Source organism: Physcomitrium patens, chromosome 5, assembly GCF_059467195.1.
Source record: "Physcomitrium patens ecotype Gransden chromosome 5, ASM5946719v1, whole genome shotgun sequence".
Taxonomy (NCBI): Eukaryota; Viridiplantae; Streptophyta; class Bryopsida; order Funariales; family Funariaceae; genus Physcomitrium; species Physcomitrium patens.
Window position 1 is genome coordinate 14781037 of NC_143414.1, and position 12414 is coordinate 14793450.

At 36.5% G+C, this 12414-nt stretch overlaps 1 protein-coding gene across 1 annotated transcript; it reads left to right on the top strand.

Annotated features, from left to right (window-relative positions):
• Nucleotides 1-2321: 2321 nt before the first annotated feature.
• Nucleotides 2322-10789, top strand: LOC112282733 (putative RNA-dependent RNA polymerase 4). Its single transcript, XM_024520751.3, has 19 exons — nucleotides 2322-3753; nucleotides 3921-4173; nucleotides 4328-4472; nucleotides 4921-4992; nucleotides 5116-5269; nucleotides 5418-5468; nucleotides 6014-6179; nucleotides 6399-6486; nucleotides 6791-6907; nucleotides 7101-7178; nucleotides 7446-7558; nucleotides 7815-7963; nucleotides 8102-8336; nucleotides 8416-8641; nucleotides 8787-8935; nucleotides 9090-9294; nucleotides 9501-9654; nucleotides 9932-10080; nucleotides 10295-10789. Exons 1-19 carry the CDS (start codon nucleotides 3363-3365, stop codon nucleotides 10538-10540), a joined length of 3141 nt encoding a protein of 1046 aa, XP_024376519.1. The 5' UTR covers nucleotides 2322-3362; the 3' UTR covers nucleotides 10541-10789.
• The last annotated feature ends 1625 nt before the right edge of the window (nucleotides 10790-12414 follow it).

The following is a 12414-nucleotide window of genomic DNA, read 5'->3' on the forward strand; positions in this document are numbered from 1 at the left end:
TCAATGTATGAAGGATTTTATGATACTTTTAATGTTGAAATAGTCTGGATTTGTAAATTTGAAAAAGTTTGTATTTTTATGGGAATAACATTTGTTTTATTCAGATTAATCTTCAATTTGAAGTAAAATATAGATTTGTAAAAGTCGAAATTTGTAATGCAATTTAACTTAATAAAAGAAATTGTATTGCCATACATGATTTTTGGTTTTGTATTTATTAATTCCTCAATACAATCAAACTTATAAGAATATGATGTATATCTCTTTATTTCAAACATTAATTACTCATTGCAATATATATTATAATTAGCTAACAGTAACTTAGGTAATGTATAAAAATACTGGTACTTGTAAACAATTATCATGTTTTTCTTACTATGACTTATGAATATCATTTTTAAGAATATTGAGAATATCCATAATAATATTTAAGAAGGAAAAAAAAATATTGTACTTGCACAAAGAAAAATGTCATTTTTTTATTATTGAATATGATTTTTTTTGTATATATATATATATATATATATACAATGAAGAAATAAGATGGCTTTTCAAGACGAAATAGAGAAATAAAAATGAGATAATAAACATAAGCCGAATAATATGTTACTTGTATGTAATTTAAATTTTGTAGGTGTTAGAGTACAAATTTTAATAAAATCTGAACATAGCTTCATTATACAAAAGTTAGCACCTTAATGTTTATTATTATTCTTATTATATAATTCGGGTCTTGGTTATCTATTGATTTATATTAAGTTTATAATTCAGATCAATCCTTTTACTTATTATAGATCTAAGCACTTGTGTGAAACATGATAATTCTGAACATTATCTCAGGATAAAAACACATTACATTAATTTTATTTTTCTCCTTCAATTGATAAGCTTTATGTCAAAATCCCAAGAGAAGTATGGTTTTTGAAAACTTCATAAAAAAAATTTTGAAAATAAATAAAATCTATTTTCATTTTGGGATTTAAAAGAAAAAGAAAGACTGAAAATATGAACCAAATTAAAATTTGGAAATCACAATTGAGTAGCAGTAGAAAGAGGATCTAATTACCCATGGATGAAAAAATGTGGATGTAGGAATAGAAATATGGCAATAATCATTCCTTTAATCAGAACCACCTCCAATAGCCTCAAGTAAATCCACGGCTCTTACAAGCTCTGATAAACTCAATTAACAATCGTGTGATTAGGGCAAATTAAAGATTTTAATGAACCCCCCCTCCCCCCTTCCCCCTAATTATCTGCTTATCCTAGGCCTCTCTTGTTGCAGGGCTCCATTAAGGTAGCCAATCAATTCTCAATCACCCTCCCATTTCTGACCTACAGGGTGGGGTGTTTTCCACAAGTCTTGCATCCTAGTTATGACCAGTTTTATCACCATTCTGGTTGGAAATAGGTCTAGTGCTTGTTAAGTTTTAGCATTTTTGATCACGGAAAAGTGGATGGGTGTCAATTTAAGTGGCAGTTGTTGATTGGTTGGGGTGGAATTCTAGTTTAGCAGAAGCTGGTTGCACTCTAATTACCTCATCCACACATTAGCAATTGTAGGTAGCACAAAATTAGGTGAAGCTTGATAGCATAATTAGGTACTACACTTCTTGATTATGGGAAAGAAGGATTATCAATTTTGTAACCCACCATTGATGGGGAATTAGGTTGGCCTATTTGTCAAATTTGGGTGGAAGAAAATCTTCACATAAAACATTTGTATGAATTTTGTGTTCGGGCCAAATTATGTGAAAACACATGAAATCCACCTGATTTATACTTCCATACACAAGGATTTTTTTTTCTTTCATTTTTACACTTACTGCATATATGCTGAAATGCTTAAGTTATCTGAAATGGGTCGGCTACCTTACATAAAGTCACAAAAAGCACAATAATTCATTCGTCCACAACTGCATCATCCATCCATCCATCATTCATCGAGGGGGATGGGTTCAGGAAGGGTAGAAGGGGCCAGCCGGCGCAGCACACCTTGACCCGCGATGCGCTCACGACCCGCGATCCACACCTATCCCTAAACCAGAACCAGCAGGAGGAGGAATCTTTTCAAATCGCCGGCGAGCCTTTCATTCATCCAAAGAACCACCTTCCTCATCCATTTTCAAATCATAAATTTCATCCTCAATTCCGTCGAACACAACAAGGAAATCCATCGAATTTTGGATGTGAAATATGGTCATCCATTTATTCATCCATCCGGGGGGCCACGTTAGAAGGTTCGATGAAGAAGGGAGTGGAGACTTGTCAAGGATTGTTTGAATGCGTAGTTTAGCTTCAGCTCCGCCATTTGCATCAGTATTTGTAATTTTCCAATTGAGTTTTTGGGAATGCGGAGTGTTATTCGAGGGTTTAGACAGGATATATATTTTTTAAAATATTTATTCGTTGTTTTTTTGGGATTTTATATTTATTTTTCTAATTTATTGTTTGTGTTATTGTTAATGTTGTTGTTGTTTAAGAGTATTTAAGAAGATTTTTTTTTTTTTTTTTTTTTTTTTTTTTCGTGAGCCTATTTGGTGCTGTTTGAGGTTATTGGAGACTGGGGGAGATCGGGATTGCTCGCTGCAGTGGGAGTGACTTGAAGGATGCTGTGGATTTGAAGCGCAAGTGCGATGTTGCCTGGAGTTTGGTTGCATATGAATTTTCATGGTAGAGGGGAGGAGTGAAGAAGCGGCGGCCACGCATTTTGTGTGCGTTTAGGGGTAAATGACAGATCGTTTCTCGGCGCTTGTTGATCGTGACAAAAAAATTAAGTTTTTTGCAGTTGAAGATTAGGTTTGGTGAATCCTCTTCTGTGAATTGTTCCTTATCCTTTACGGTTTCCCCTCCCGCCAGACGTTGTTGGAAATGTTATAGTTCCTGTTAGTTGTTGTATCTTTCAGTGGATGGAGGAAGCATAATCAATTTGATCGGCTGCCATCGTTGACAGCAGTATGCAGTCATCTCTTAACTTAGATTTTGTTACTCGGCTGCCATTGTCGAGGAATTGCAATGGAAGCGTATGATTACAGAGTTTGAGTTGGAGGTTTGCGGGGTTGATAGGTTTTGGTTGTCCACCTCAGGATTTAGAACTTGGTTGGAATCTGGTTCTGTGCCTGAGTGGATGATGCTGTGCTCTCTTCATTCTGCTCACCGAGTTCGGCAATTCCAGCCATTCTGATTCCAAGCTATCAGCTGACTCGTGGGCATTAAGAGCTGTACAATATCGTGCAGTTAATTTTTAAATTTTGACCAGCAGTCTTGGGCAAGGCAGTAGTATTTGTTGTTTCGTTCCAAGACTGTGCGCACGCAATGATAATTTAATTCTCGTGAAAAGTCGATTGATTTCCACTGGTACAATGCACGGGGCTTGGAAGATACTGTCTTGGGCTGCGGGTAAAGGGGATGAGGAAGAGGCCTCCAAATTTTCTTCAGGTTCGGACTTCACTTCCCCGGTGAAGAATTCATGGATTCCAGGAGTAGGACCTGACGAGGAAGAATTCGTAAATACTCCTGGTCAGGTCGAGGACGAGGAGATGCCAGGGAGCCCTACTTCCAGTAAAAGCTCCAGTGCCAGTGGTCATGGACGAAGTGATCCGAGCAGCAGTTGGGCTGATGCCGACATTGAAAATTCATCTCAAAGTTCGTTGGTAAGTTTAGGAGAGGAGCCTGAAGATCCTTTGGCGCAGCGCTTTCGGAAATTTCTGTCAGATGCTGAAGCTGCAGTGACTCCTCCATCTCCGAGCTATGGTAATACGCACTTCTTGATGTACTCACATGTCGGAATCACAGTTCGCAGTCATCGATCTGAATTGAGATATTTCCAAATACTGTGTGTTGGTTTAATTAAGCAGTCATGAAGAGAGCTTCAAAACAAGTTATAGTGAAGGCTGATCAGTTTTGAAATTTTATTGCAGGGCCAGAAAGAGTACGTGGTTTTGAGAAGACAAGATTGAGAAAGAGGGGGTCGGCTCCTTCAGCTGGACTAAAGCAATCACAGATGGAAAAACTTGAGAAGCTGATTCCCTTAGACAAAGTCTGGGATCATCTGTATCCCAATGTGGTGGAGGAGCAGTTCTCTTGGCCCTGGGTTGATCTTACGGAGCAGCAACTTGCATTAGGGAAATTGGAATTTAAAAAATTTATGGTCACGCTGAGCTGTCTTGGAGAGTAAGTTTCTAAAATAGAATTGAGTTGTCATCCTCATCAAATTCGCTGCGGGTCGAGTTTTTTTTTTGACAAAGCATGTTGTAATTTGTAATTCTCTCGAACATTGAGCATGGGTATCACTGTCAAGGAGATTGAAATAAAAATGATCGTGCAGCTTAGGTCTTCTACCGGAAAAGGTGCTAACGCTGGAACAAATTAAGAAGCTAGAGAGATTGTCCTTGGAAGATATTCCTGGATACGTTTCTCGGGAAGTTGCGATCAACAAAGGTGTTCGGAATGAAGCCTTTCCTTACATCAGGGTACATTCAAATCCTCTGTTTCTGGACCAAGCTTTTTGCAGTCGATCAGTAATCAGTCTTACTGTTGTGTTGAGAATTTTCTTATTTTCCTTTGTTCATAATTTGCTACTGACATGCTTAGTATACACGACTACTTGCCCCTAAGCTTACAGGAGGTCTATAAGATACGAAAAGTCCATGTTTGATTGCTTTTGAGCAGAAACGCATGTATTGATAAGTCATTCACGTCAGCGACGTGTTTACCTTTCTTTAGGCATCTTTTGCAGCAGGCACGTTTAAGTTAACAGGGTTTGAACATGTTAGAATGCTATTCACCTTAATCTCTAGTAACTCAACTGGGTGGGCGGAATACAACTCAAAAAATTGTTATGACTGTAGATTGAAAAGCTTCTTTTATCAGTTCGAATATTCTAAGGACATAGTTTGCTAATATGCGAAATGTTGACAGAAAGATTGGCTGGCTAAGGGGCTATTTTCATTCGAGTGTAACGTCGATAAACATGGCGTTTGTAAGTTTAAGGTAAGTTTAAAACACCAGTATGATTTGAACAATGGCCTATCGATAACGAGACTTGCGAATTTTACTGTTACTAATTTCAAATTTCATGCTTCTTACCTCATCTTCAAATCATGTTTTTTTCAGTGTGTGAAGCCAAGATCAACAAGTACTTTGCTGCATCGGATATTTGGCGACGACAGAGTCATGCCTGTTTACTTTAATGAGTTTCCAACTGAAGACAAGTTTCAACTGGTTCGAGATGGTATTTTAGTCGGCCTGCGACGATACCGACTCTGGAGTAAGTCGTGGAATAACCTACAACTTTTGAAGAGGTTGTGTGTTATGATATAGAGGATAGAATATGGTTGCTCATTTAAATGAGTACTTCGTTTACATTTTGGTTCAACTTCTTTGAGTTAGACACCGTGTTGTGTTTTTTTACCCAGGTTTCAAGGATTCTGGAAAGGGTGACTTCAGAAACAGAACTAAACCCTATGGTAAGAGTTTCCTACACTATCCCCGTGATCATAGCATGTAGTTCATACTTTCAGTTTATTGTACTATAAGAAGTGAACTAGCTTGTTGCATTGTGGTAATTGTCTCAGGTTGTTCAAGAAGTGATAGGGCATGAAATTCCACCCTTTATTTTCGCTATCACTATACAAATTACTTTTCTACAGTAGGAGAATTTGATGTTGAACATCTTAGGTATTCAGAGGCGCACATGCTTTGTGGGGGAAGATTTGTTGTTTTCCTTCTCTTCTGATTTCCTTGATGTAGGGAGTAGGTAAGATCCTTTGTAACAATAGGTTTTAAACCAAATTAGTCTTTAATTACTATAGTTGTATACATGGCGTAGTTGTATCAAGCAAGATTCATGTCAGATACAACACATGAGTCCTTATCGAGTAGTATACTCAATCTCTAACTTGAACTACCTCTTTTCATTTGACCGATTGATAGGTCTGTCCAAATGTGTACCTCGTTAATGGAACTTGATTGTGATCTATACTTAGTCATAGTGGGAATGTGTATTAAACAGCTAAGGATTATCAGAGAGCTGTAAAATGCTTCTTTGTCTGCACCGAGTCGTTAGCAGATGTCGATCTTTCTGATCCAAATTTCAAGTATTTCACCCGAATAGAGGCTGCTCGCTGCCACATAATGCACATTCATGCAATGCCCACAATGCCTAGGTTTGCCTCCCGGTGAGTGCTTTGAACCTGTAGCTGTCCACAGTCTGAACTAGCCTCCACAATGAATTCAATGAGTGATTCGTCGGTATGAAGACCTAAATAACTTTCATTTATCCCATCTTATTTTATTTGATTTTTTGGTATAATTACAATGGACACGTCGATCTTTCCGTTTTAACTTACCTAGTTCTTTATCCATCGGTTGGGTACAATTTCGGGTTGAGGTTTCAGATTACAACTGGCTCTTTCTAAGTCTGTTACAGCCAACCTTAATTGGGATGAAATTGAAGTTAAACAGATCCCAGACATTCTTTCAAAGGTACAGCTGTTACAAATATTTCGATTTTTCCTCTCTTTGATATCTGATATTTAAGTATGAGTATGTTTTTGGTGCAAAAAACTTCCCAATCCATGCTTTCTGGAATTTTTCTCGGAACCAGAGTGAAATATAATCGAAGTATCCCTTTTGGTTTTCCTAGTTCATGTGCCTCAACGCACTTTCTTGTTGCATCACCTAGTCGTTTCATCTTTTGCAACGATTCGCAACAAATTTAGAAAAGTTTGTTATTTTCCAGTGCCACGAAGTCTTACTTGAATGTAATCGTCTTGCAATGTCTTGACAGACTTTAGACAACTCGGGGAAATTTATGGCTCACACAGAAGGCACATCAGAGATCTCACCTGATGTTGCAAGGCTCTTACCATGTTCTGTCTGTAAAGGAAGAGTTGGTGAACCAAAGGTGTGTTGTCTACGTGGATGATCATGGGAATAGTTGACCTGATTTCATCGTCTCTTTGGACAGTCTCGGCAAGCAGTAAAATGAGAGTAAGAAGTTCGATGAGTGAAATGGGTAGTGTACCAGCAGCTGAACTGGAGATTCGACTAAGTTAAAACTGAATAAATCTGCACCTCTTATGATTCGTTGTTCACAGGGTTACCCAACGTTAGTGCAAGGCTGTCTTTTCTGGAAAGGAATGGCAATAAAGGGTACTTGGCAAGTGAATCATCAGGTATTTGAGTTTTCTCATTGTTTCATCCGAAATTGGATCATGTTCCGTCAGATTGCTAATCACTCTCGAAATTGGCTTGGATGCTTTTCACACGCGTAGCCTGTAGGCACTCTCTGGTTCAAGATAAGTTGGTTAACTTTTTGTTGTATTACAGTGTGTTGGACAGAATTGGGTTACTTGATAAACGAAAATATGCATAAGCGTGGAGTACGTCAATGATGTTTTCATAGATCAACATGTTCTGGATTTTATTTTGTTTTTCTGCAGTTGAAAGGTCTGCAAATCCTGTACCGACCATCAATGGTGAAGGTCACATCTGACCCTATTTTGAAAGACATTCCCACTATCAAAAGTTTTGAAGTTGTGAACACCAATACGTGGTATGTGGGTTGAAGTTCCCCTCTCGTGCATATCTTAATTTTTTATTATCAAGAATTTGTTGAGAGGCATATCCATTTTATTGACGAAGTCATTGTGTGTGGAAAATAGCAGCAGATATTTGTTTTAGTTTAAGTATCATATTCAATTGACGATTTAGGATGAGATACAAGTTTCCGTTTCTTGTTTGTTACGTTATTTCAAATCTCTAGCCAGATTTTAATGAAGTCATCAATATTGTGTGTTTGTTGTTGCCAGTTACAAGCTAGAGGAAGCAAGGTTGTCTCAGGATTTGATTATTCTTCTGTCTATAAATAACGTTCCAGCTTCCTTCTTCCTGGAACTCGTGGAGAAAGCTCTTGAAAAGCTTCGCACTTTCTTTACTGAGAGGGGCCAAGTCTTCAGAGGTATAGAGACGTTACCTTTGAGCTCTGAAGTGTCTTTTCTGTCTTGGTCACTGTTTGTTGCAAGGTTGTTATGTTCACTCGTATTCCAATGCTCTGGTGTTCTAGTCTAATATTTTGTCAATCATGTGGATTATACAGAATTGAAAAGTTGTTCCCCAGACTACGCTGTTGGTGACCAAACACTTCGTATGATCATGGCAAATATTCCCATGAGCAACCCTCAGATGCAAAACAATCTGAAGAAGATAACGCAGGATAAGATCGCACTGCTGAGAAAAGGTTGTTTGCCTCTGCCCCAGAGTTATTATCTCATGGGCACTTCCGATCCTACTAAGGAGAAGGTTCTGAAGCCAAACGAGGTTGCGATCGTTAAGTAAGTAACCTCTCTTAATCCCCTTCAGACAGACAAAGATTTCGTAACATGTCTTTTTTTAACGATTTTGAATGTGCAGGAATGGCGAGAAAGTTATTGGGAAGGTTCTTGTTTACAAGAACCCCGGAAAGCATTGGGGGGATGTGCATATTTTTGATGCTGTATGGGACGAACGACTCAATCCTTATGTGGGCCCTACTAAGCACGCCATCTTCTTTTCTGTTCGAGGTAATCGGCCGGTTGTAGATGAAATTGCCAACAGTGACCTTTGCGGCGACCTCTTTTGGGTTTGCTCCAATGCACAGGCAAGTGGTGTTCCGTCCTGACTTCTACATCACAAATGGACACGATGAATTATTGAATGGATTGAACTATTAGTTGCAAAATGTTTTTGAGATCGTCGTTCTCAAATGTCATATTTTGAAAGCTCAGAGTTTGAATTTTCTGCAGTTGATCTCTTTGTTCACTCCTAGCCTACCTTGGAAGAGAATAGGAGAGAAAATAAATTATCCCATTGGGGATGGCCCCAGCAACCTCACATCCAGAGCTCTTGAATATACGCTGTTTGACAAATTCTTGAAGAGTCGTTTCACACCTTAGTAAGAAACTCTGAACCTTTTTGAATGAAAATTCTATGCTGGATTTTGAATTTAGTAGTCATATAATTGACCTCTTGCGGGCTGGCTTACGAAGTTACCTCTCGAGCAAACACGAACATGATGGTCTAATCGTGCTGGCTGGATGATTCCTCAGTAAGCCTATGTCGCAAGCGGGTATATTTTGGACAGCACATATGGATCGGTACTTGTCACTTAAAGACGCGGATGAGTATTCAGACGAGTTGGAACTGATATCCGAATCACTTGAGGAATTGATAGATATATTTTACAGAGCCTTGGATGCTGATAAAACCGGTGAAGAGCTCTGTCTACATCGACATACATTTGCTTGGATGTCTGTATGTATTCTCCCCTCTCTCTCTCTCTCTCTCTCTCTCTCCTTCTGTTGGGCTCTTTGATTACAGTTCATGAAGTTAGTTCATCACAGTAGTATTGAAATGGATTACTGTAAGCCAGGCGGTGCCTATCAATGCGAACTTCAGACCCTTCAGAATCAGTCAACTATACCTTGGTTGTTTTTAAGAATAATTCATGCTCAATTCAGGTCAAGTTACCTAGAAGGTTGGAACCGGATTGCTTTCCGCACTTCCTGAAGGAGATTCAGACCAACAGAACCTATTATACTTCCACTAGCATACTTGGTCAAATATATGATATGGTTGTCAGAAATGTTGACGGCATTGGTTGCAAACCTGAAGGTATGTCTTTTGGCACTCAAAAACTTTATCAAGTTGGCAATGCTAGAAGAGTTAACATGTTCATCTTATACTACAGTACTCTACGGAAGTCGTAAATTAGCCCGTTGATACATGAAGGCATTATCAGCGCAATATTCTACAGTATTGATTGTTTTTATGGAGAATTAAGCAAGTTTCTCTTTATTTACAAGCTTATTGTGGAATTTCTTCCCTTGTTGCATGTGTAGTCCAAGCATGTCGCACTTGTCTAACTTTTTGTTTTTTGTATGCTTAACAGAAACTATTGCATATGATCCCAAATTCGAGTATGGGAGGTTTGACAGATACATGGAGAGATGGCGGGGGCTCCTTCAGCAGTACAACAAAGACATAAAGGCTGCGATCAAGAACCATGAGGAAGATCGAGTTATTGCTTATTATCAAGAGGTTTTTCATCCGATTAATGCTTCACAGTATTTTTTTGCTTCTTTAGCTACGATTGTTTAAGGGTAGACTAGATCGCTGTGAACTTATATGATAAATGAGAATAGTGAAAAGGGAATTGAATTTCGGGATGACGCCTTCATTCAGTCGTAATTTGTCAGTTAAGCAACGTTGAAGCACGAAACTTTGAGCTGACTCACTACTGTCTACCGCGCAGATATTACAAGGAACAAACAAGTCGATTACTCAAATGTGGGAGGAAGCCTCTGCCCTCTATGCTGTGAACCATGAGCATGCAGTAATGACTTTGCGCAAAGGACACCTGCCTTCACTGCATTGTGCATTGACTGTTGCATTGGAGTATCTGTGTGGCATATATGCAAGCAATGAGGAACGGAAGCCGTATACTTTATCAGCTTCTGCCAAGGAGGATATATTTGGTCCCATCAATTTTGAATCATGAAAATTTTCTTTCCTTCTGTACATAGTTGTATGTAGTTGTACGGTTGTGAAGTAAAGAGTTGCAGATGGTATTTTTCTCGGACCTTGTTAGTTTCGGGATGAGTTTATTAGAGGGGTTGGTGATTATTTAGTCACTGTAAATTGTTGGATTCTGACCCCATGTCATGGTGTCAAATGAAATGCCTGTACTGGAAGAAATGTGTCATTTTTTCAGAAAAAATTGATTTGTCTCATCAGAACTTCCTTAAAACTTAATTCTCTCCTTATAAGTTATCATATGTGTGATCAGGTTCAGTAAAATTAAAAAACCCTTGTGTCCATAGCAATGTGAAATGCATGTCTGAATTACTAGTTTGTCTCAAACAAAATGTTTTAGTTTTGATTTTTTTGGTAATGTTTTTATGTCAAGAAACTGGAAAAAATAAAAATTACAATGGAGTATAATCTATGAAGAATTTATGATGATTAATTTTAATTATAGATGTTATATATTAAGATATAATTAAACATTTTAAAAAATTATAACTAAAGTATAATTGTATCACTTGTCAAACTTCTTAATCCCTTTCTTTGATATCATTATTATTTTTTCATCCATAGTTTATAATAATGTATTTATCTCTTCAACTTCATTCAACTCATTATCTAATTATTTCTATGCATCTACAAAGATTTAGTTCTATGTACACTCTTATCAATTCTTAGGTTTTTATTTTCTATAAAATAGTCTTAAAATTTTCAATTGGTGGTATTCCAACACTAATTAAATAATAAGGTCTTTTTACTTTTTATGTGAAAATTTCTATTATAATAAAATACTATACAAATATAGTATTATTATTAATTAATTATTTCTATGAAGATGTTATGTATCATCATCAATATAACTTCTAATATAAAATATAATCCAATTAAGACTTACTACCAATATAATAATAAACTAGTTTAGAACAACAAACAAATATACTAATCTATTATACTGGTAAATTCTAAATAAGTTTTAGAATTTTAAAAAATCCAAAATAATATATATAATTAAAAATGATATAAATCTAAATTTAGAATACTACAATTAGATAGAATCAAGTAAAATCAAAGATGTAGCTTAATGTTGTTAATAAAGATAGTTTTTAATTATTTTTTCTAACTCTTATAGTGAAAGTTGTCAAAGATATAAAATTGCCTAATATTAATGGTAGTCAATGATGTAAAGTTGCCTAATTCATTTGGTAATGATGCCAAGCTTGAGCATCTACTTGTTTCAACAGTAATCAAAGATGTAAGGTTTCAGAATTCATTTGGCAATGATATCAAGCTTAATCACTTGTTATAAAGGTAGTAAAAAATATGAGATTTTTTAATTTGTTTCACAATAATATTAAGCTTGAGTATCTTCTTATATTAAAGGTAATTAAAGATGCAAAGTTACTTAATTTATTTAGTAATAATATCAAGCTTGAGTATTCCTATAAATTAAGTGTAGTCAAAGATGTGAGGTCTAATTCATTTAGCAATGATGTCAAACTTGAGTACTTACTAATATCAAAGGTACTCAAAGATGTGGAAGCATCTAATTTAGTTGGTAATGATGCCAACCTTCAGTAGTTGCTAAAATCCAAGATAGTTAAAGATATGAAGTTGTCTAATTCATTTAATAAAGATGTCAAGCTTGAACATCCATCGAAATTAAAAGTAATAAAAGATTTGAGATTGACTAATTTATTTAACAATGATGTTAAGCTTGAATATTGTCTCATATAAAAAATAACAAAAGATTTAAAATTGTCAAGTTCTTTTGGCAATAATATCAAACTTAAGCATTTTATTAAATAAAATGTAGTCAAAGATGTGAGGTTGCCCAATTCATTTGGCAAT